Source organism: Calonectris borealis, chromosome 12 (assembly GCF_964195595.1).
Source record: "Calonectris borealis chromosome 12, bCalBor7.hap1.2, whole genome shotgun sequence".
NCBI classification, from domain to species: domain Eukaryota; kingdom Metazoa; phylum Chordata; class Aves; order Procellariiformes; family Procellariidae; genus Calonectris; species Calonectris borealis.
In genome coordinates this window covers 335,321-360,276 of record NC_134323.1, presented here as the reverse complement: position 1 = coordinate 360,276, position 24,956 = coordinate 335,321, and the positions used below count along the sequence as shown (strand labels likewise).

The 24,956-nt window shown below is 47.1% G+C and overlaps 2 protein-coding genes across 7 annotated transcripts in view; both read left to right on the top strand.

The window, feature by feature from the left end:
• Window positions 1–210: 210 nt before the first annotated feature.
• Window positions 211–14,840, top strand: DRC7 (dynein regulatory complex subunit 7). Its single transcript, XM_075160766.1, has 17 exons — window positions 211–361; window positions 791–965; window positions 1,828–1,953; window positions 3,449–3,643; window positions 4,004–4,156; window positions 4,482–4,700; window positions 5,432–5,560; window positions 6,494–6,566; window positions 7,075–7,203; window positions 8,061–8,189; window positions 8,827–9,053; window positions 9,947–10,162; window positions 11,246–11,356; window positions 12,475–12,585; window positions 13,650–13,844; window positions 14,327–14,466; window positions 14,612–14,840. The coding sequence occupies exons 1-17, from the start codon at window positions 225–227 to the stop codon at window positions 14,700–14,702; spliced, it is 2,556 nt and encodes an 851-aa protein (XP_075016867.1). The 5' UTR covers window positions 211–224; the 3' UTR covers window positions 14,703–14,840.
• A 2,544-nt stretch (window positions 14,841–17,384) lies between these two features.
• The window catches only part of KATNB1 (katanin regulatory subunit B1), a 19,737-nt gene continuing 12,165 nt past the window's right edge, over window positions 17,385–24,956 (top strand). For 2 of the 6 annotated variants that reach the window (XM_075160760.1, XM_075160762.1), the window contains exons 1-5: window positions 17,386–17,608; window positions 17,756–17,963; window positions 20,614–20,744; window positions 22,864–22,981; window positions 24,773–24,873. In XM_075160760.1, coding sequence (XP_075016861.1) covers window positions 17,924–17,963; window positions 20,614–20,744; window positions 22,864–22,981; window positions 24,773–24,873 — 390 coding nt within the window. In that variant the 5' untranslated portion in view covers window positions 17,386–17,608; window positions 17,756–17,923. Of the gene's footprint in view, window positions 17,609–17,755; window positions 17,964–19,996; window positions 20,125–20,613; window positions 20,745–22,863; window positions 22,982–24,772; window positions 24,874–24,956 lie in introns of those variants that run through there. The other 4 variants (XM_075160761.1, XM_075160759.1, XM_075160764.1 and 1 more) reach the window with 3 other exon arrangements.

Here is a 24,956-nt window from a genome sequence, read left to right as displayed (position 1 = left end):
GGAACATGCAACCACTTATTTACCAAGCCCAGCCCAAACTCAAATCCAGTGTTCATCCTTTACTGTCACAGAAATGGGAATCGCGCTTCTGGCTGCCTCAGCTGTGCTCACGTACTAAATCACCGCGGCCAGAGTGTGAGTGTTTCTGTGTTGCTGTATATCTGGGTCCCACCCCTGAATTCACCCTGGTGTGTGCATTTCTGTAGTGCCCAGGAGCAGGCAGAATGGAGGTCCTGGAGGAAAAGGAGGAAGAGGAGCAAAGAGAAGAAGAAGAGCTGAAGGCTTTGGAGGTCAATAATGAACTCCAGGATGTGGAGACGAAGGTGTCCATGGAGCAAGTCTGCGTCCCAAGTGATGTACCGTAAGTCACGTGTGTCTGTCAGTTACTGGGATGAGCAGAGACGGTCCCTTTGGGGCCCACGAGGAGATTGCACTCGTGTGGATGGCGCGTGTGGTCCCCTTGCACAGGGAGGGGAGTGAGCAAGTTTCGCGTGCCTGGTGTGTTTGTCCAAGAGTGGGCAAGTGTGAGTGAGACAAGATAACCCACTTCATTGTACATTCTTTCACTGCTGTGTTGTGACACTATAAAGATCTGCCGAGCCTCTGGGTATATGTCAGCTTCCCATCACTCCAGAGAAGTTTGGCTATGTCAAAATCATGTCCTTGGATATGATCCCTGTTTTTTCCCTGGGAAACAGGGAGCCCCTGCCATGTTCTGATAGCATGTCATCTTGCCCGAATTGCTCCCGGCTTATTACCTGTGTCTCTCTGCCTCCTCCTGCCCTGGAAGTGATTTTGACTGGAGCTCCATTGACACGTCCCAGTTGCTGTCCTCATACAAGACAAATTCCCTGAAGGAAAAGAAGCTGCTGCACATCGCTGACCATTTCTTCCAGCAGTACACTCACCTCTGCCCTGACCGCAAGCCACTCTTCCTCCACCCGGTCAACGAGTGTGGCGTGGAGGTATGGGGTGGTGTGGGGCCACAGCACAGGGAGCACTGGGCTTCCATAGTGCTGAATGCTGCGGAAGGACAGCAGCCCTTCCTGCCCTCCCTCCTGGCCTAAGGGAATGGGAACCCTCTTGCTGTACCCACAGCTCTCTGAGCAGGCATACAGCACCCCGGGAACACCCCGGCTGTCCAAATCCACAAGTGCATTGTACCACACACATGGTGGTGGTGCCATGTAGGCTGCAGGCAGCTCGCCCTGCAGCATGATGCTTAGGAAACAGGAAAGACCACAGAAACATAAAGGAAAGTAAAAGAAACACATGAAATAGATAAGGCTCAGGCTCAGTCACAGATACGGAGTCTGGATCCAGAGTTAGGTCTTATTCCGAACTTCGCAGCAGTTAGAGGGAAGGAAGTAAATGTGGAAGTTTGTGGTCTGGTTTTGTTTAGGGCTGGGCCCGAGCTGCACAACTGTTGTCTAGTTCTGTACCTGATGCTCCCCCAGGCATCTGGAATTGCTACTTTGGACCAGCTTTCCCCAACATTTATTATATCGTCAGTATACTAGGCAAAAAATGCTGGAGGACGTAAAAGCTGGAAAGGGCAGTAGCTATTTGTCTTGCTTGAAAACTAAGAGCTGGCTGTAATGTGTCTGAGATGAGCTTGAAGTTTTAGCCACAGCCAAGCAGACAGCCTCTCAACCCCATGCAATTTCCATCTTGGAACAGGTGAGGAGGGTTACTGACGCTGTTGATATGCTCTAGGGAGGTCTTGAATGTGAGCTGCAACATCCAGGGGCGGTTTGAGGATGGCTTTGGGCCAGAGACTCTGCCAGGCATCTGTTGGCTAACCAAAGTCCTCTTGTTGCCCTACAGAAGTTTGTGAGCACAACAGTGAGGCCAACCCTGCTGCCTTACACAGAGCTGTACCACTGGGATGGCTGTGCCAGCTTCGTCTCTGACTACCTCACCATGGAGCCCCTCAAGTCCCCTATCACACCGGTAAGAAAGAAGCTGTTCAGTGTCGCAGGTCAGCTGCTTGGATTTTCAGTCTTCAGAGAAATGGAAGGCTGGTTTGAGTTGATGCAATAGTATCACTATTCCCACTGGTGTTGACGGAGCCATGGAAAGGGGCAGGTACAGACTGTGGGTATTTCTGTACTCCAAAGCATTATTCTTCAACAGCTGGTCCAAGAAACCATGCAGATTCCTAACTGGACATAAGTGTCCTATCCTCAGCTCTCTTGGATAATGTCATGCCCCTCTCATTACCCTTCACTCCTGACACTATCATTAAATATTTGGGATGGAATTTCTCAGAAAAAATCCATCAGAAACAACCCCATAACAGAGGTGACAGAAGGGCCTCTCAGCAGGACACAATGTGGAAACCCCAGTGGCTGGGTCTTTGACCCCTCCATCATTCCCTCATTACTTAGGCAACCCCCCGATTTTTCCAGGCCCTGTGTGCTCTATTTGGACCCGTAATCCCAGTACATGTACAGTGTTGTACCTGTCAAGCAATTAAGCACATTTCTACAAGATTGGGCCTGACCCTGCTCTCAGTCACCCCAGATGACCAGCTGGTCTGCTGTGGGTTGCAATGGCTGACAAGCTTCCCCTCCAAAGACCAAGACGCCTTGGAACAAAGGAGCATATAAAGCCTAGGGGATGATGCTTGACTTCAGTGACCTGTTCTTAGGGGCTTTAGACATTTCTGTCCCAATTTGGGGGATATTTTGTGGTGACTGAAGGGAGATTTCTAGACTGGCAAGACGGGATGATGCCAGAGCTGGGGCAGGTTCTTGGCTGCTGTGAATCAGCTAAGGCAAAGGGAGCACACTCTTTGCTAGCAAGGACTGCTGATGCCCTGCAGAGTGCCCCAAACAGTCTGCACCAGCTCCACGCTGGCCAAATGTGTCCCAGGAGCCCCAGGGTCTCAAGAGGAACTCTGGCACTTTAAGACCACAGAGAATGTGTCTCCTTTAGCAGACGGAGACTGCCTTGATTACTTAAGGTGATGTCTGAGATCTGGGAGTAGACTATGTAGAACCTCTCTATATGCAGTGTGTGCGTATTGATCCCTTTGCTTGCTCACCGATGAGGGCCAGAAGGGAATATGTTCCCTCCTTTGAACTATAATTTAGCTTACGGGTCTTCTGCTTTGAAACGCTGCAGACAGACCAGCTAGAGATGGAGGTGAGCCCCACTCCAGAGTTGAGGTTAGCATTAAGTTTTCAGCAGTTTGATAAACTTGTCCTGCCCATCTCTCCCTATGGTTAAATCTGTCACCAGATTTGGGGTGAGAATTTCCCCAGATCACTTTGGAGGGGACTTTTGGGGTCTGTGGCTTGTATAGGAATTTTATATAACAGATTCCCTGAGGGTGCAGAGCCCAGGGATATAGGCAATGCCCTGTCTCTCTCCTGCTGTCTGCCTGGTGTGTGTTTCAACTTCACAAGACAAGCACTGAGAACATGCATCTCTCTCTTTCAAGCCCAGTTCGCTCTATTCCCCAACCACCATCCTGAAATACCAGCGAGGGAACTGCTTTGACTTCAGCGTGCTGCTGTGCTCCATGCTGCTTGGGGCCGGGTATGATGCCTACTGCGTGCACGGGTATGCCACCCGCGAGATATGCATGCTGGACGAGACTCTGGAGCTGTGCCCACTGCTCAGGAAGCCACAGGAGGTGAGACCTGCAGTGAGTGGGCAGGGAGGAGCCCAGCATGCATGCTCAGCCTGTTCATTTCCAGTGAGCTCCAGAGTTGAGCTGGGGGAAACAGCTTCAGGTACACACCGGGTTTCAGTCTGTACCAAGCAGGGACCTCACCAAGGGGATCTTTTGAGTGATTTTCCAAGGGGATCTTTTGAGTGATTTTCCGCAGTTCCTTACAAGGCCTCTTTGGCTTCACTGAATTCCTGCTCATGAGGTCCAATACTGCAAACTGCCAAGATTTGGGAACTGGGAGGTACCTGTAAGACATACATTTTCTCCCTTCTCTTGATCTCTGCTGGGTTTCACAGCAATACCCTGCTTTTGCGGAGGCAGGTACCAAAAGAGGAGGTGAAGAAGTCGTCCAACAAGTATAGAGTTAAGCCCCCACCAGAACTGCAGAGCAAGTTTGAGCTTCAGCAGGAGGCCAAGAAGAAGGCAGAAAGTAAAGCTGCTCAAAAGAACAAGGAAAGAGAAGAGGAGGGCACGGTGAGTTAGCAAGGCTCACCTCCCTGTAAACTCCAGGAGCCAGAGCTGAGACACAGGTAATGGCTGACCAAAGAAAGGAGGTCACCACCCTCTGCCATGAAGTAAGACACAACCCTGATCATGGCCATGAGCCCTTGGCCTCTGGGAACACAGCGTGTGCTGGCACAGGAATATGTACTGGGTATGTACTACACTGCTCTTCTGAAGAGTGTTAAGGGCCTGGAGATCTTTAGAAGTGGGCAGAGGAGAGAATAAGATTGCTGTTGGGTTGGACTAAAGTGGCAATAAAATGGCAATAATTACTGCTCTGTCCTCTGCACTACAGGAAGTGGAAAAGCCCAAGCGTGACCCTTTGTATGGCTTACGGGTGCATGCATGGGTTTTGGTTCTGTCTGGGAAGAGGGAGGTTCCTGAGACCTTCTTCATCAACCCCTTCACGGGAAACAGCCACAGCACCGTGGATGAGCACTTCCTTGGGATCGAGAGCGTCTGGAACCACAGGAACTACTGGGTGAACATGCAGGACTGCTGGAACGGCTGCAAGGTAACAAGCCCTTAATCACCCCTGTGCCTGGGAGCGACAGTTGGTCTAACATGAATCCTGGGGAAGTCCAAGATCGGTGGTGATTCCAGTTTCCACTTACCATTCCCTGTGTTGGCTCTGGTCATGTTGGTCTGATAGACTCTGGAACTACTCCAGGACATCCCAGACCCTGAGCTAGCAAATATGGATCACACCTATTAAACCCCTACAGTGCTAAAATATCAGCTTTTAAGGCTGGCTGGACACGCATTCTCTCAAACAACAGCTTTTAAGGCGGAGGATGTTTAGAGCCTGTCAAGCATGGCTTAAGGCAGGAAAGATCTTGATTAGGCTCTTCCCACACCTCAGCTACTCCCTAGGTGATAGAAAGTCTGGGAGGCAAGGGTCTGAGTTAGAGCAACTTTAGGCCTATGTGAATGACCCTGGGGCCATGCACGCCCCGAGGAAAGAGGCAGAAGCATTTCCAGCAACTTCCTCCCATCTGTGGCAGAGGCACCATGAGGAAAGGGATCTGCAGCCCTCTAGGCACAGGGGCGGGTCTTCGGGGTCCCACCAGACAGCCAAGGGTCTGACGAGCCCACCTCATGAGATCCAGAGTCTGTTTAGAGTCCTATAACTCTCTGACACCCAGCCAGGTCCAGAGCACTGCAGATGTGCAGGAGCAGCATGCAGTTTAGTGTCAGCCCTTGAGACTGCCCTGTAGTTAAGTGGGTTTCTTCTGTATGGCCTAGGATCTCGTCTTTGACTTGGGTGACGCTATCCGCTGGGAAATCATGCTTTCAGGGAGCAACAAGCCTTTTCAGCTGCTCCCAGATGCTGAGGAGGAAAATGAGTTATCTGACAGGGACACGGATGATATGGTGAGTGACCCAAATGACAGCTCTCGTGCAGTGGGGATGCTGTATCGAATGGGTGTGTTCGTAGGCCCGCACATATCTGCCTGCCTGCTGCCCTCTCGAGGTCAGATCACTATTGCTCTAGCTCGGTTTTGGTTGGCATTTTAGATTCCTTCTCAATCTTTAATAGTTCTGATGCTTTTTGAAGCAGGACCCCAAGTGGTACTTCTGGTGTCCTAAGTGACTAGGGATCTCTGTAGGCCTCCAGTGCTTTGACCTTTGGGATTAAATAATTAAAAAAAATAAAATCCAAACTGAAATTTTTCTGGACACTCTTTCTCTGCTGTTCAGCACCCTGCTCTCCTGGCTGCTAGGTGGAGTTGCCAGATGTAGAAATAATGTATATACTCTAATATACCAAAAAATACTGTCTTCTGGAAGCAAAAAATGGTATGTTGTCCTGGTGGGAGAACACAGCATGATAAAGCAGGCACTGCACCAGCACAGCAGGACGGAGGAACACCAATAACAGTATACTCCCCCCTGTTACCTGCTCTCCTCAGCCTCTGCCCAAAGCTGGGGAGCAAAGCGCCCTCCATGCTCTACATAAAACAAGCTGGTCATTAGTCTGAATGATGATTGTCACGTTCGTCCCCAATCCAACATGAGCGTTAGCCAGAAGATCATTGCATTAGGCTTGAGTAGGGGTGTGCTAGTGAGAGTGCGGGGATGCAATAAAGCTCTCCTTCCATGTAAACTGCAGTGTGCTGCTTGCCTCTCCGCAGGCTGCGTGTGACCGACACAGCTCTCCTGACTGTCCACCGTGTTCCCCAGGACCAGCGCAGCCTCACATGAGCTGAGTTCTGATAGCTGCACCGCATTCTCTAGAACCAAAATGCCTCCTGGCACAGTAAGAGAAGCAGCCAAAAATGCAAATCTCTGCTTCTGTTTCAGCAGGAAAAGGAGGAGGAAGACATGAGTTTTGACATGCCACCATCGTGGGTAGCCCCAATTCAGATATCTCCCAGAGGTATGTGTGCTTCCTTTGCCTTTTGCTGCCCTCCAGCTAACCTTTTAGTGGATTTGGGACATTGGTTTATCACACTCAAGAGTTCTCCCTTCCGGATGGACAACATACAGCAGTGAAGTGCAGTAGAAGAAGGCAGCAACAGCTATTGGTTTGAATGCCTGCCCTCCGTGCACTGTCTCATCCTGGGTGGGAACCCCCCCCAGACACACACACACTCTGTGTTTTCCTGCTAGCTGAATGATTTTGCCTGGGATGGACTTTCTGTTACCGCTATGCACAAGGTATTGCCCCTGCATATCAAATATCTGCTTCGGGAGAGAAAAGAGTTATTATACTATTATAACGTTAAAGCACAACAGGCAGGGTCTGAACAGCTTTACTGGCAGCTGAATGCAATCAATAAATGCGTGGTTTCCCTTAGACCATGGTTTTCTCCCTCTTGAATTCTTTTTCCGTGGGCTGAGTACAAGGGAGTCAATTTTTCTGACACTTCTCTTGCCCACTGCAGAGTTTGGAACCCGCTGTTCCCAGGGGAGGAAGGTGATCCTGTACAAGAAAGCAAAACTGGAGAAATGGGCACCGTACCTGAATGGAAATGGGCTGGTGAAACGCCTCACCATCTACGCAGACTTAGACTGTAAGAGGGATGAGTGAAGACACTCGACGCACTGAGCAAACACAGCCTGGGGTGTGCTGGTGGGAAGGGGGAGGCGGTCCCCTTCCTGCCAGAGTCTCTCTTGTGCTTTCTCATCCTCCTTTCACATTTGTGGGGGACTTATCTACCACATCTTCAAACGCTTCGTCACACTCGCTGTCTGTCAAGCCTCAGAACTTGACAGCACCGGTAGGGGTTCTTGCAAGAGTTTGAATCTGTTTACACTCCAGTGGTGAGGCTGTTCAGTGTCGCAGGTCAGCTGCTTGGATTTTCAGTCTTCAGAGAAATGGAAGGCTGGTTTGAGTTGATGCAATAGTATCACTATTCCCACTGGTGTTGACGGAGCCATGGAAAGGGGCAGGTACAGACTGTGGGTATTTCTGTACTCCAAAGCGTTATTCTTCAACAGCTGGTCCAAGAAACCATGCAGATTCCTAACTGGACATAAGTGTCCTGTCCTCAGCCCTCTCCGATAGTGTAATGCCCCCATCTCATTTCCCTTCACTCCTGACACTATCATTAAATATTTGGGATGGAATTTCTCTTGCCTAACCATAGCCATCTGCCATACCACCTTCTCCCCCTGCGCTGATTACTTTAGTTCTTGTGGATGGAGAAGAATAAACCCTCTTAAGGTGTAATTCATCTACTCAAACGTAGATTAGGATTCATCTACAAAATGCCCCTGTGCACAGGGCCAATTCCAGTGACTGTACGATGTCTGCCATGGCTGTATCAGGAGCACAGGGTGCTTGCAGAGACACTGAGAGCTCATCAGATGACTCTTACCACCTCCAGCAGAGTGACGTAAGGTTGTGAAATGGTTTGTCTCCTACCAGGTACTGAAGTAGTGGAGGTGAGGGAGTGGTTCAAAAACCGAGAAGACATGTTGGATATGAGAGAAGTGAATAAAAAAACACAGCTGACTACAGAGTACTTCAGCCCAGGACACCTCCTCAGTCTTAAAGGTATTCCAGCTCATCTGGGCAGCCACTGGTGGAACTTCATGTGAATCCCTTCTAGCAGTGGCAAAAGCACAAAGTTTGGGGGGTGGCAAACTTGTGGGATGAATCACCTAGATAAATACTATGGTCTCAGTGGAGAATTGGGTTGTTGGCTTCCAGTCCTGGACAGTGCTCCCCCCCAGCATAACAGAAGAAAAATACATCCTATCACATATGTAGGGTGATATAATTTACCAGAAAAGGTGATAGAAGTAGAAACTTCCTCCTTAGGATTATGTTTGGTCTCTCAGTGTTGTGCAGCTGGGGGAGAGAAAGTCCTGCATCAGATCTGTTGCTAGAGCAGCATTTCACCCAAAGAGGCTGCGCCCTTGCCTGTTTTGGGAAGAGCAGGGTCCAGGCTCCACTCATTACTGCCTTACTGTGTAAGGAAGGCAAGTGGCCCTGCAAAGCTGTCCTGCCGTCCTTAGGCTGTGGCATATTGGTACACAGCAGTGAGGAGATAACATTCCCTTCTTACACTCTTATGTGCATTTGATTTACTGGCTGCTGAAGAAAATGAGACTTCCTCTGGACACACTTGTGTTCACCGTATTATGGTTGCTAATTCTGAAAACATAGGCAATCTCTCTTATGTCCTTAGCTCACACCTATATGTCGCTGGAATCGGAGACTGAACATACGATGGAGTTTTACAATGAGGCACGAGTCGATGGCCTCCAGAAACGTGTTGAAAATGCTAAGGAGATGACAGAGTACTTCGTGGGGCGCGATGACTTCCTGCACGTCCGGCACACGGAGTTTGGCAAAAGAGGAAAGAAAATACACTTGGCTGGCACCAGAACTGACATCAGCTCCCGGCCTATAGTGGTACGGCCAAGGCAGGAACAGAAAAATATCTGTCACTGTGATATTTATACTATGCAAAACATACTGCCTAGGGCTTTAGGTTCGTTTTCAGTGGGCACAGCCAAGGCAAAACTCCAGATGAGATGTCCAAGCCTTGTTCAGCTGCTGTGTCTCACAGTTGCTTGCCTGACAGAGAGTTACAGTGTGACCAGTTGTCACGAACTGCATTGAGCAGCTAGAATGAAACTAGGAAACTAAGACTCGGAAAATGTGTGTCAGAGGAAAGAAAAAAAGCTTGACTATGATTTTGGAATGAAATTTTCACAAGACTCAAAACTAGTCAAATGATTTCAAGTTCTGACCCCAAACTAATAACATTTTAGGTTCCTGATGAAGTATCCCTTCACTCTGATTTGTTACAAGCAGGTAATCTACCTCTTCCTCTAGTCAGGTCTGATTTGGAGAACAGAAGAGGGAGGGAATCCGACATCTGGCAGTGTGGCTCAGGCACTTCACCTGCCAAGACAGAGCCATGCAGCGGCCTGCCTTTGAACCAGCACCCATGCTCCTTTTTCCTTCCCTATGTTGGGGAATGTGGGAAACTTTGTTGTGCTCCAAAATACCTTGCTTCCTGCAGTTCCCTCCGGGAGGGATGCATCCCAAGTTAACTTTGAGCTTGGAGAGTATACTCAGCTCCACAAATAGGAGGCTTCCATATTGCTTTAATCAGCTTTGTGCTTTTTTTCTCGGGCACAGGGAAGAACAGTAGGACCATGGGCCAAGAGATGCCATCATAGTCCAGGCAGACTTTTTTACCCAAATTTTACGTTGGGTTTTTACCCAACTCTGCAAATATTGCCAGTTTTCTGTGTTGTCTAACCTGCTTCCATCTCTTTATTTTCACCCCTCATTAGCAAATCAAGGAGTGTTTCCACAGAAACCTAGAAAAGCCTGCTGATGAAGATGTAGCAGAACGTATCTTTCTGATCACAGAGGAGACGATCCATCTGACATATCACCTCAAGGATAAATACATTACTGCCTCAAAGAAGGAGTTCTTCAAAGCAGCGGAGAGGGATAGGAAAGGAAATGAAATCGTCATGACCCCAGAAATGTGCATCACATACCAGGTGTGGAGAAAAACTACTTATATCTTGAAGTTTGTCTAGATCACGAGGCACAAAGGGAAATGTCAGTGGAAGAACTACAAGCATGACATTCCATGCTGCCCCTCTGCTCCATCTGAACACCTCCCTCACAGACAGCCTCCAGGCTGACAACACAAACGCCCCTGGAGTTGCACTACCATGCTGGAAGTGACTGGGCAGGCAGGACATAGTGTAGCATGAAAGGCTTGCTCTAGCCATGCCTGAGGTCATCTTCCCAGACTCGGTCATCAGGCAGTGTAGACACAGCCACTGGGATCTTGCAAGATGCTGGTTCAGCAGCTGTTGGGCTCAGTCCTGCGGATTCATGGCAGGGAAGCTGAAATTTCCTCTGCCATTTTCTCTTGAAGAAGAGACTACAGCAGAGAAGCAGAAGCAGACGTCCTGGGTTCTAGCTCCAGTTCTGCCCATGGACTTCTTGGGTCACATCATTGCTTAAATCTCCCAGAGTTTACCCTGCAGACGCAGAGCAAGATGCTGAGGCTTAATGCATTGCTGATAGATAGATAGGCTTAAATAAAAGATATTCCAAAAAAAGTGGAGCGCTGTCGTTAAGCCAAATTCTCTCATTCAGGGCCAGGGGATCACTCCACTAACATCATTGATGTGAGTCTGTAACCAGGGGCAGAAGTCTGCCAGTAAATTCTGCAGTGATGCTGCACAATTACACTTAGGAAAATCGAAGAGAGATTGCAAATACAGGGTTTTTTAATGTTATGCACATTTTTTGAAGTTTCTATTTCCCATTGGGGAGAATACACAGAACGTAATTGCTGGAGTGCCATCCTTTCATCTCTAAACCCGCAAAACCAGTTCCAACCAAGTAACAGCAGCATCAGCAAAGTGCAAGACGTGCCATCTGGCGCACATTACTGATGGATTCAAAATCGAAATGAAGTCCAATAAGCTGTTGACCATGGGTTAGATGTTTCAGTGGTGGAAGTCAGTGTCACTATATTGACTGTAGCAGAATTGTGCCAATTTCTGTTAGCAGAGTACCTGGTCCCAGAGCGCGCTACTGTCTTTCACTAGCTTATCTGCTTGCAGGCGGGGTCCTCTGAGAAAGACAAGAAGCTGCTCCCTCTGTATAAATTGTTGCAGGAGCTAACAGAAGAAGAGAAGCAGTTGAAGCAACAAGTCCGGCAATCTGAAGCAGAGGTAACAGGGAGGTGTCCACACTGTTGTCAAAGTTGGTCAGGCATGGAAACGGTTTCAGCTGACTGGTTGCCAAAGCATCCTCAGCATAAACTGTGATAAAAATAAAACTCTGGTGTCACAAATCTGGTCTCCGTGCTGAATTATCAAGCTTGCAACCCAGTTATTGTTCAGTAAAGATGTAGCTTTAATATATTTATGGAGAGACACACACTTTCCAGCTCCTGCTCTTACTCTTCATTCTTTGGGAGGAAGACAGTTTCCGAGAGCAAATGACAGCGTATGAATTGGGGCATCTAGAACTGTATCTGCGTTTTGCTTGGGAATGAGACCAAAAAGAAAGGATATTGTATCTAATGTTGTATCTAGTTGCTAGGCATTTACAGGAAGTCCTATCCAAAATATTGAAGAGACTTTTTGTGGGAGCAACTGTAGAGAAATACTTCATAAAATACATTGCTTGTACTGCTAATCACACTGTGACCAGTGTAACAAATCCATGTTCTTAGAAGTCTTTGTAATTACTTCATGATAAATACAACCATTCTAGCAGATGGAGGCAAAGCCATTGGATTTTATTTTTTTTTAATGTTTTTGTGAGGAAGAGGAACCCGTGAAGGAGCTGGTGAGGGAATGTTCAACTATATTAGCACAGAATACTAGGAATAATTAAGAACAAGATTGCAAAAGTCCATTTTTTTTTCAGAAATTTGAAGCTAGTTCACTGTGACCACATGAACTACCTTGCCAAATTTCTCGGTCTTGATGTTTTAACAGACAAAATATTTGCATTGCTTGTGCTGTATATCCTGTTAAGACAAAGAAATAAGCCAAAGCTATCGGTGCAATTTCAAAAGTAGTGGCAAGACTATGACTCCAGAAAGCTTTCTTAACAGATAATATCAATAATTGTGTTCAAGAATTTCATACAGAGCAGCAATCTAAAAATAAGGCCATTATTGGCTTGAACTATCAGCAGGATATGAACATATTTGTATAGCTCTTCTATATTTAACTTTATGCTACAGTATGCAGCATCTGCTCTGTTAGCAGGTCAAGCATGTAAAAGTATGGTCATTTTGTGGGAAAGCTGAGGGGTCTTTCTTCTGATTTTTTGAAAGGTGTTAAATATTTTGAAGATCCGTGAGAATGAAGAAACCGCTGTTAAATTGTCAGTTTCAATTTATAATACAGAGAGGAATGAAAAGAGAAGACAGCAGTATGAAGCCATGGTAGGTAGACTTCACTAATCCCAGTATTTATTACATGTACACAAAGAAATCCAGAGTAAGCTTTTTCTGTCTGAGGAATTATCTCTGAAGAGCTTTTAGTATCATTAAAATATACTGGGCCAAATCCCTCACAGGTGTAAGTCAGCCCAGCTTCAATTGACTTCCTGTGAAAATATAACATGATCATGCTATGACCTTCTGACTGTCTGGAAAAACTCACATCACTGAGAAAGATTATTGTTTTATTTTGTTTGGTTAATAAAATAATTAACAAGGATTAGTTGATAATAGGGATTATGGGGGGAGTATCATAATGGATTCCAAGCTGCATCTTTCTAGCCAGGGCTCATTTTGTTACACAAATATGCACTAGTGTGATATTAAGCAGTTGTTTTCTTGGTTTTCATTATTACTTGCAAAGCCAATTTTGTTCCAGGATCTCTGGAATTAATTCCTTACGAATGTTCTAGCCAAATACAAAAAGATTCGAGAATAATTACTTGCAATTTTTAAAGATCTCCAAGATGCTTCTTGTGAATGGTTTTTAGACTGAGCTTTCCTGAATAGAGAGGTTATAAAAGGTGATAGTTGGTTTTACATGCCAAACTTCTGGCGAGAAACACAAGCAGGGACAAAGAAGCAAGAACCAGCTATTTGCCAGCCTACAAACTGGTATCACTCAAAATACCTTGTCCGAATCTCTCTCTGTCCAAATACAAACGCATTTTGTAGAGCCCTTCTTGCACCTCAGTGGATAACACGTTTTGGGTAAGAGACATCTCTACAATCAAGGAAATATGAAGGACAAATGTTAAAAAGGACGATAGAAAATAAACTACAGAATAAAAACCACATCAGGAAAGGGTTGGTATGCAAAGCTAAGGCAAAGCAGTAGTTTTGATCAAACTATAGGAAAAAGAAACATTATTTCCTCCCTGCAGGGGGAGGAGTTTTCGCCTTTGCTTTTGTTTTGCCTTATCACAGAGTGTTTGGGGAAACAGGTAAATGGGACCATGACTCTTGTCAACAAAAAAAAAACCCTAAACATGTTCTTTCCCCTCTAGAAGCACACAATGGAGGATGAGCTCCCAGGACAACAGGAACAGGATCTGGATTACCTGGCACCTTTTCTTATACAAATTGGCCACAGAGAGAAAATGACCAAGGGGCAGGCCCTGCGCGTCAGAGATGACTGCCTGGCTGATTTTAAGCATCGTCTCATTAATAAAGCCAACATCATCCAGGCTCGCTTTGAAAAGGTATTCCCAGCCTTGCTCCAGGATGTGTTGTTACTGGAGTCTCTTCTGTACTGGCAGGAGGGTAACACACGTCTCATTATGACAGCAGGCAAGAAACAAACCTCCTTTGATTACTTTAAGAGAGCCATAAATGTGCCTGTACTATTTTTTTTTTGTCATTAGCATGTGCGATCAAAGAACAAAATAGCTCCAGGGTGAAATTTAGTCCCTATCTCAATCAGAGCTGATTTGGTTCTCCAGTGCTTCTTTACTACAGCGAGGCAACGCATTCAGGTTTTGCTGCCTCTCGCTGTTCCACATGTTTTGATTCCCCTTGTTTTCTTGTTCTGTGAGACCTCATCTCGAACTTATTGCCTCCCATGAAAATAAACCAGCTCTGATTTGTGGTTTTCTTCATCTCAGCTCCTTGAACGTTGAGAAGCACTTTTGTGTGCCTTTGCTCCTCACTCTCCTCTCTGTTACCCTGATTGCTCCCCCAACAGGCAGTGGAAGAGCTGCAGAAGAAGGACCAGTGGTTTCAGGAAAACCAGAAGCAGCTCAGTGCAGAGGAGGAGGATGACTTCCTCACCCGTTACTCTGAAACCACGTTCCATATCCACATTCTAGCGCTGAGGCTCAACAGGTATTGGGAATGACTGTCTGAGTACAGTGCCCAGGGGAGGTCTACAAGTCAGCCCCCCAGGAACTCAGCACTGAAGCTATTCTGTAAAATATTCTACTCGATGTCCTGCTGCAGTTTTCCTCTGATATCCCCCTTCTTGTTCTAGGGAAAAGCAGATGGCACCACAGAAATACCTTGCTCTTGAAGAGAAGCTGCGCAAGGATCCTCGCCTAGCTGAGCACCTCAGTCATGCCTGATTTCTTTATTCCCTCACACCAGACACTGGAAATCAGTGCTGAAGCCTGTTAGAAGCAGCCTGAAAAAAACATGGAAAGGTTTTCTTACTTGCCTGCAGTAAATCTTTCATTATCATCAGATTCATGAAGATTTTCATGAACTTGAGGCATTCCACTGTCTTTTTCTTTTCCCTCTTTTCAGGCCCATCTACAATTACATCAGTTGTCTTCTCATGCAATTCCATCATGTTTGAGACTGAAGTCTGAACAAGACCTTAGCTTTAAGGTCTGCTTCAGAAGCTGCTACACATTATGCATGCTGTATTGCAGGGCTTTTCTTCCCCAAACCTGCTCCCTAGCTGCTGACATCAGGAACAGGATTATTTGGGAACACTCGTTCTTTTCCAACATAGTAATATTTTAACAAATTTATAATTTGGTTTTATAAGTAGCACAAGCAAAGATTTAGAGCTTGTGAGTTCGCAACAAATATAAAAATTCTTTGACCTCATTTAGAGCTATCTATTGACTACAAAACCCAGCAAAGACTAATACTCAAATTAACAAGCTTTGGATTTTAACATCTTTATTTTTGTCTTTGAATGTCTCCACCCACCATTCACAAATATTGGCAAACAGGGTAAAAAGTCAAGAGAAATCCAAAAAGCATTCCAAATCCAAGAAATTTTAGGTAACCAAGTATTTTGGTTAATAATCATTCCCCGAGATCCACAAATGGAAGTCAGTATGTGTGTGCCATTGGTATTTATGTAAGTCCCTGAACCTGCTAGGAAACAATTTCTGATGTCATCTATAGTACAGTAGGCACCGTGGACACCTACGGTGGTTCTACCTACAGTTGCCAGCTACAGGCTTCAAGGAACAGCTCCTAATGATCACCTTCAATGAAGAATATACTGATTGCAGCTGGGGGAAGGCAGAAACTTATTTTGCTGTGATACAGCAGAATAAGGGACATTACACCTGAAATACAGCATGAACCAGGGCAGATTAAACCTCCTGGTTTATGGTAGCTGTCCATTTTAAGTGTAATAGATACACTAGAGGGCTTTTACAGAGAAACACCCCCCCGACTGCCTGTTTTATTGCAAGTGTCATTTTCTCTTGTGGTGTTTCTGTTACATTTTAACAGGTGAAACCAAAAGCCACCATTAGCTCATTGTGCCTAATTTGACTATCCTAGGTCATTAAAATATATCGAATTACCCTTATAGACAGACCATTAATTTAGGTGTCGCTTGAAGGATGCACTCCATTTTGGGCTCAGAAATGGAAAGCAGAGAATTCAGCATCTCCTGTGGGAGACGGTTGCAGTGTTTGGCACGACCACAGCAAATCCCCAGGTCTGCCAGGGCCTCCCAGCTCCCAGTTTTGGAGCTCTGAGGTATTTCATGACAGTACATCATGTTCCAAGCCATTTGACAACAGCAGCAGCCGATTTCATACCAACACACTGTTTCTGACGGCTCCGCATCCCTCTATCAATGCTTGGCTAATGTGGTGACCTAGCACAGATAGAAACAGGCCAGGAAAGGCGAAAGCTCAGAAAAGCTCACTCTTGAGATAGAGAGGTATTCCAATAAGAACACACTACTGAAAAGGAACAAGAGGAATTTCAGGAACTAGCCAAAACAATTTCCAAATCACAAGGACCGTGATCTGCTGAAGGACTGAGGGACCTCAGGGAACTGAGGAGAAAGGAAACCCTAAGGTCCCTAAACAGAAAGAAAAAAGGAGCAAGCAAGCCTGTGGTTATGAACTCCTCAGCGTTCGTTCAATACCAGAAAAGACACCAGAACAAATTAATTTAAAAATCCTTTTACAGGCACTAGGGACATAGGAGCTGCCAAAATCAGCTAATACATATTATCAACGACTAGCATCAAACTAATTTGATTTCCTCTTTTGATGGAGTAATTGGCTTCAGAAACAGGGAGGAAAGAGTCCAAGCAGTGTGATTCCATCTCTGCCAGGCTGTGAGAGCGCCCAAGGCTCTGCCGGGAGGAAAAACGACCCGAGGCCCCGGTGGGCCCGACTCGCCGGGAGTAGCAAAACTAAGAGGAGCTGGTGCCAGCGTTGCCTGGCAAAAAGACACAGAAATGGGGAACCCCGGGAGCCCCGCTCCCGCCAGGGCTGCGCCCGTGACACCCGGCGAGGGGAATCGCCTCCTGGGGACACACCAGCCACAGCCCAGGGGCACAACCGCCTCGGCCACCGGCGGGCCCTGAGGTACAAGGCCGGAGAAAGACCCCTGGCCCGCCCCCACGGCAGCTCCAAGCTAAGCAGCCGCTGCAGCTTCCCCGCCGGCCGGGAAGCGGCAGCGCCCGGCCCCGCTCCCCGACACCGCCCCTCGGGGTGGCCCAGCTCCGCCCCGCCGCGCCGCGCCGCAAAATGGCGGCCCCGCAGCTCTAGCGCACCGCCCTCCTTATTGGCCGTGCTTGAAAGGCTCCGCCAAGAACCTGCGTTGCGAATGGCCGGCTGCTCTGCCGTCGCTAGGGCAACCGCCCCTCTCTCAGCTCCTATTGGCCGAGCGGCGTGCGGAAACCGGGCAACCGCCCGGCTCGGCGCGGCGGAGCTCAGCGATGCCGGGGATTGGCCGGGGGGCGGCGGCTCTGATTGGCGGCGGCCGGGCGGAGGCGGGGCGCGGCCGAGGTTTGTTGTGAGGGGCCGGTTGTCAGGCCGCCGGAGGGGCGGGGGGCGGAGGGCCAGAGCCGCCGCCGGTAGAGCCGGGGCGGCCGGGCGGGCCCCGCCGCCAGTCAACGTTCACGCGTCCCCCCGGCAGCTCCGGGCGCCGCCCGCTGCTCCTCATCGCCCGGTGAGGCTGCGGCGGCCCGAGGAGCGCTTCCCGCCCGGCACCGCCCGCGGGGCTGCGCGCTGGCCCGTCGCTACCGTGATGGTCGTCAGCGGTGAGGCCTCGCCCCGCGCTGCTGCCGAGCCGGGCGGCGGGCTGGGCCCCCGCCCCCTGCCCGCCGCCTCGGCGCGGCCTTCCCGCTCCCCGGCCCGGCGTGGCGGGGGCGTCGCCGTAACCCCGGCCGGTGTTTTTTTGCCTCCAGGGCGGGGACGCGGGTGAGGAGTAGGTCCCCGGGAAGCTCGGGTGGATGGCCCGGCGGCGGTAGGACGCGCCGGCGGAGAGGCGGCCCAGGCAGGGCCGGGCGGCGGAGCCTCGCCGGGAGGAAGAAGGCGCTTCTGCCCTGCCCGTCGGAGAGGCGCCGCGCTGCGACATGGCCGTGGCCGTCACCACCAAGACGGCGTGGAAGCTGCGTGAGTGTCGCCGGGCTGCCCTCCCGTGGGAGGGCAGAGGAGTTTCCCCAGCTGGAAGAGGGGTGGAAGAGGCGGTTTGTGATAGACCAGCTAATCCCTGCCTCGGGTGTGGGTGCCCCGGCCCTCTTTCTAAGTTGCTGACTGGAGTTTTTAACGCCTGGAAATCCTTTTGGAAAACATAGCAGCACAGTGGAATAGCGTAGGGCCTTGTCGTTGCTATTTTCGAAGGGTCACGGCCTGTATTTTTTCTGATTAGTTGCTATAATGCTATCCTAAATTTCTAGCTAACCCCGCATGACTCTCATGTAGTACAAGAACTCACTTGCAGTACAAGGGAGCGATGGAAACTGCCTTTGGAGCCCAGGCTGCAGCGGGGAGGTCCCTCGGTGTCAGGGTAGCCTGTTCGGGGCTGTTCGCGTTGCTGCTCACTTGTTACAGAAGGTGCACTGAGCTCTTTGCTGCAGGAGGGGTGAGGTGGTCTTTGCACGGCCTGTATGTCTCATTCTCTTGGAATTGCTTTGTAAGAGACAGCAAGAATCTGCTGCTCTTACATCCATTATTTTTCCTCAGAAGGAGCAGTAAGCAGTTGCTGACTATCCATTTCTAGCTGCTTTGCTGGTCACTGATGAGTAATTTCATAGGGGCTGTTGAGGAGTGCTTAGGAGCAATGGGAAGTGATCAGTTGTTCAGAAGTGCGAGCTTTAGACCAGTGAGTTGAGGTCTAGAAATCGGCTAGCAGAAATAGGGTATCCTTGACGGGTAACACATTAAGGGAGCTGAGATAATCGACTTAGTAATTTCGTATCTTTTTGAGCGGGAAGCCAGTTTGCTATGTTATCTTCCCATCTCTGAAACTCCCCTTGTAGGAAAAGCCGGAAGTCGATCGATCTCCATTCTCTTTAAGTGGGCAGAAGTTCTTGATCTTCATTTTCATTAGGCTCTGCCCCATCTTAGCATCCTCTTTAGAGCAAGAAGCGTTCTGAATGTTAGAAATGTTTCAGCGATGCTAATTAGGAGCTTAATATTACTGAGCTGGTGGGTGATATCTGGTGATGAATACTCCATAAAAAAAAGAGTTTGTGGGTTTAAGGAAATGGGCACTTCACCAAGGGAGAGGATGATGCTATCCGGCCAAGGCTGGCATCAGGTTATAACCTGGCTTTTAGGAACAGAGAGTTGAATGCTTCAGCAATGACTTTTAAACTTACAATATATTATTACGAATGAAATCAAGAGGAGGGGAAAAGTGGAGCTGCTGACGCACTCATTTCGGCAGCAATGCTCAGCATCTGTCCTTTCAATTTTAACTAGTGAGTTGGTCTATTAATACTAATTGTACTGTTTGTTACCCTCAAGTCTGTGTATACATACTTTACTGTAGCATTGTCATATGGAAGATTGGTCTTTCAACACAATACAAGCATATTTTCAGATTTGCCCGCCCTTCTCATGTAATTTACAGGCCAGTTACCTTTGTAATTTGAAAGGTGTTTCTCCAGCTAAAGTGAAAGTTGTGCAATTTTGCTTTCAAAAAAGCACTCTGAGAGCTTGAGATCAAAGTAACTATTATTGCAGCCGTCTAATATCCTTTTGGATTAGTGTTGCGTGTAAAGTGATCAAATTGCTCCTCCCACCAAAACAATCTGAACGAAAACTGAATTGATTGCTACCTAGCCTTTTTACAAACAAGTTTCATAACTATTAGGCATGCAAATCCTGTGAACTTTCAAAGAAGAGGACTGTAAGAGGAAGAAATTGGTAAATACATCTGCCAAAACCCCCTGCCAAAAATTTGAGTGGATTTAAAAATCCACTGTGTAAATTAGATGTCTAAGCAAAGATGCTCGTTTGGCTTCTCTTTTGCCCCAAACTTGTTTCTTTATGATGAGGCTTCCGTGGAGTTCTGTCATTGCGAAGCCCTCTCAGTGTCAGAGCTTCCCCTCACCCCCCAGTTTTTTAACAGTCTTTTAGTATCAATCACATTTGTTCTTTTGTGCACTTTTGGATATATACTCGTCCTTCCTTTGTCACAGTTTCACACTTTGCATTGCGAAGTTTCACCTGTGTAACATAGTGGGAACGTAGCAAAGCCTCTGCCAACGCTCAGAGAAGGGAGCTCCACCTATCCCCGCTGCTGAGTCCGACTTTTTTTCTGTGTGAGGTAACAAACTGTACTGCTGCTAATCTGCCAGTTCCTCTCAGTTTGGACAGTCTGCTGCTGCTTTCTAGAACAGGGTTACAGGGCCTTTCGCTAGCTGCGTATTATCGCAGCTTCTCAGACAGCTTGGCTTACTGAGACCCACCCAGGTACCGAAGGTAAAGCAGCTTCTGTGAGCAGGTTGCCACAGTTGAGCAAATCTTTAAAAGCTACAGAGCTGCTGCTAGTGAGAGAAGATGCTTTTTGTAAGCCACATGAGCACTGGAGTTGTGAAGTTTGGTCAGCAAATGTCTTAAGTACAGCAGGCAGAGCCAAGAAGGACTGTTTCAAGCAAGATAATAGTGTGACTTCTTATCTGAACTGTGGGCTGCTGCAGCTTGTCCAGTGGAAACTGGAAAGTTTTTCTGGAGGAAGAATATTTTTTTAGTCCTTTGGGAGGGATGGAAAATTGTTATACTGGTCTGTCCTAACTGTTTGCTTTGTTTTGTGCAGAAGAGATCACGGCTCACAGCAGCAATGTATCCTCGCTAGTCTTGGGGAAAAGTTCAGGCCGGCTGCTGGCTACTGGAGGAGATGACTGTCGGGTCAACATATGGTCAGTTAACAAGCCCAACTGCATCATGGTAAGAACAGGCCTGTTTTCAACTTTTGGGGGATGGGAATATTAATTGTGAGGTATGGAGGGTGGGGAATGAGGGCAAAGATTGTTGGGTTGTGAATAGAGTTTACCCACACAAAGCTGGGTGACCAAATTCTAGCTAAAGATTGGGACAGAATTCGGTAACTGGTGAGACTGCTCCAGAGAGAATCTGGAATGGCTGGCTGCTTCAGCTGCACCAGTGCTTGCTCAGATAATGAATATTGTGCCTTCCGTTACCAGGCTACAGATAATTAAATGCAGAGTTTTGTACGAGATCAGCTAGTTTTATAGTGCAAACTACAGGAGCCAGTTCTATACCCTGGAGTTTGCCCTCGTAGCAGGAAACATCCCCAGCAGGATGCGTTCCCACCTGTCCCACAGTCACTAACTGTCAGCACAAAGTTTGTCAGAATAGTTTGCTAACTTGCCTGGGGAAGAGTAATGCTGGGCGCAGCCTGTTAGAAAGAGTAGGGTTACCCCAGCAGTGGTCACTAAAGTGCACCATAAATATATTTAACAGATGTCTGTCCTGCATCGCTTTTGCTTTGCGTGGGTGTTGTGGAAAACCATCTTTAGCAAGTGTCCCTTGTCATTTCTTTAATTAACAGCACAATAATGTGTTATGCAAGCATTTCTCTAGCCAGTGTGAACCTTGTGAGGAAGAAATCAGGAAAGTAGGGTCAAAAAGGCTAAAAGGAGAATGTGTACGCTTCATTTTTCCATTCATAGGCTGAGGTCAAGTATAAAGAGGTTGAAATGGGTGCAAAAGGAGTTGCTCACCTCTGGCAGTGCTGTGCTTCTTGCATAGTGTAGTTAAGCTGTGTCTTTCCAGGCCCTTGGTGGTGGCATGACAGTAGTCCGAAACCAGAGTATTGCCTTCCACGAGAAGGAAGGTTGAAGGACTAAATATCTCCGTACCCTTTCTGTGGGAGCAGAGAGCTGTAGCTCTCCTGCACTTCCTGGGAACCACAGACGTTAGAAGCTGGTGTTTCTGAGAGGCAGGGACTGCCTGGAGCTGCTGAGGACTTGTGCAACTCTTGTATATCAAAAGAATCTTGATTTTTGGGGTTGTGCTGTATATTTTGTCCTCTGAAATGAATCTTTAGTGTCTATGTTGTTAGGATTCCAGACGTTTATGTGTTGGGGAAGAGGAAGAAGAGGAACTTTTCAAGTAGCATTGCGACTTTGTTCAAGTTTGAGCTCTGTTTCTGACTAAGCAGTGACAGTTGCAGCTGTAGAGCATGTAGAGGGTTTCAGTTGCATGTGAAATCCGAAGAAAGCCCCATCAGAACAGGCACCTTTCAACTGGCGTTCCCAGCCTCTGTACGAGTGTGGGAGGCACAGAGCTAGCTTAGCTACTTAAAAAGACCTGTTTCAGGATGGAGTAAAGCATAGAATATTGCTTAATTGACACGCAAAAAGTCTGCAGTAGTGGTATTGGTTTTCTAGAGCTAGTTTTAAATATTCTTGTGTTTTAATTAAATACTGGCCTTTTCAAAATACTTATGTAATTTGTAAGCTTTTAGATGCTCAAGGATGAAAGGAGCTGCATACATGTGAATTACTACCTTATGCCTCAAGTTAATACTTCAGTAATAGCACCACATTATCACTGTGACACCCATTGCTGGCAGCAGCATATGGCTCCTTGCTTATGTGAAGGTTTCAAAGTAGCCCTGCTTTTGCTCTTGCTTTGATTTTGTAACCGGTTCATGACACTTGCGTGACCCATTTAGAGCAAACACGGCACCATTGCGCTTGCACAGCATAATTTTTATAATGTAAGCATGTGTCAACCTTGTCTGGGCATCCGCACCTAATGTTTAACTACCCATGTCTCTCTTGATGCATCCTTTAAAAATTAGTCTGTGCGCCCCAGAAGGTGGGATAACGTGGAAGATGCGTGCACAGTGCTATATGCAGTGATGGTCGTTAGGGTGCTCTACCGTACTGGTAGCTGATAAGGAAAAAGAATCAGTGGCACAACCAGGTGGCCCCAACTCATGGCTAAATACTTTAGCTACCAATCGAGTGTGAACCATGCCACTGTGGACAGGGCTGTGTCAGTACATGTTGATTGTGACTCATGGTTTTCTTTGCAGAGCCTGACAGGCCATACAACACCCATTGAGAGCCTACAGATCAATACGAATGAGGAACTCATTGTTGCAGGGTCCCAGTCAGGGTCCATTCGAGTATGGGACCTGGAAGCTGCCAAAAGTAGGTTTCCATGAGTTTTCACTGCTGTTCGTGCATGCTTTTTGGAATATCCTTATGCTTAATATCTATGCTGTCCCAGAAGGTTCCCAACTTAAGAAGGAACAGGAGCCTGGCATTGCTTTCATCTTAATTTCCATCCCTCTTAGAGGGCTTTTATGCACTTCCTACTGAGACTGTAGAGCTGTGTATGCACCCTCGAGCAGAAATTTGTACGTGTATTGTGGAGACTGATTTGAGGAACTAGTTTCTAGGTTTTGACCCAAGTGCATTGAAATCTATACTCCAGATCAGGTTCCATGCATGTATAGAGTAACTAGGCGTATAGAATTTGTATTCAGAGTCACAGCTTAGAATTGTCAACCTTAATAAAAGGATCTAAAATCAGATTGGAAGTATATTAGGTTCTGCACAAGTCCAGGAATCCCCTGCTTGCTGACCTGTTGTTCTCGTTCTTAGGTTCTAACTTTTCTTTTTTTCTCAAGTGATTTTTCTCCTCTTCTGCTCTTGCATGGCCATATAAATAGGCAAAGACCTAATTTTTAATAAATCATAAAAGCTATGAACTCATTGAGCTCTGATCCTTTAAAGGCCAACTGTTGAGTCATGCTTTATTTATTGCATTTTTCTCAAATCTTAGAACAAGTTTGCAAAGGTATCATGAATCACTTGAGTGCATTCCAGCAGGAATACCATAAAATGACTGAATATTTCTTATAGCTTGCTACTTGTTCATAGAAAGAATATGTAATGAAAATAGACTGACACTGGCTGAGCTAAGAAGGCAAACAGCAGGTGTCATAAATAACAAAAAGCAGTCTTGTCATTCAGACAGTTAGAATCAGTTCAGTTATAAAATAGTTTGGCTCTACCAGTAACTGATCTGGCTGAATTTATTAGGAGACCTATGAGCCAGTGTCTGCGCAAATGACCACTCCAGGTCTGGCTCAAGAGCTAATTTCTGTCAGGGGAATCATCACACTGTTCCAGATGACGGATGATGGACAGAGATTGCCCTTGTTATTATCTGAGCAATTTTTCTTCCTCGAAGTTGAGTTCTGCATTCGTCTCTACTTTCAGAGATGCGGTGTACCAGTTCTACTGGTCCTTTCTGGTTTCCAGAATTACAAGGGGTGTTACTTGGTTGATGACTTGCTGAAACACTGTGATCATTTCTTTGTCTCATGCTTCCTAAGTGTCCTTTCCTGGTCTTTGGGATGCTTCTTGCAAGGGGCAATGGAAGGAGTCCAGAGCGAATATTGGAACCTAAGAGGTAGAAGTCAGGCTTGTGCCTGGACGGGGCTGCAGAGTCCCCAGAAGGGCTCTGTCTAATAGCTGCAAGGTGAACGATGCAGGCAATCAAATGTCCCTTTCACTTCCGGGCTAAAACTGTTCCTCCCTCCCCTCCCATTTTGCTCTTTTTGTAGCAAGTGGAAATATATACTGCCCGACAGTTGCCTCAAAGTGTGGCTTTTTAGTTTTGTTTTCAGAGTGGAGACCTCTGAAGTTTTATTCATAGTTTCCACACCTAAGGACAGGACTTTCATTAGGATCATTGGACATGGGCCCTCTATTGCTGTTTCTTCGCATTACAAGGGTAAAGTCAGAAACATTTCCATAAAATAATGTATACAGATGAATAAACAATGTCTGGCATGTCTAATGTACGTTGTATTAGCATGTGCTTAATGGTGAGGATAGTATGGCTAAACTTCTGCACGGTGTCTGGGGAAAATGAACTACTAAATATTTGCTCCCTATTTCTTCTCCCTGCTCTGCTGCTCCTTTTCCCAGTTCTTCGTACCTTGCTCGGTCACAAGGCGAATATCTGCAGCCTTGATTTCCATCCTTTTGGAAGCTTTGTGGCATCTGGCTCTTTGGACACAAACATTAAGGTAAAACCCAGCTTCCCGTAGAGATTGGCCTCTTTACTTACAGTATCTTTGTTTTGAAGAGTTGCCAGAATGTGTTTTGTGCC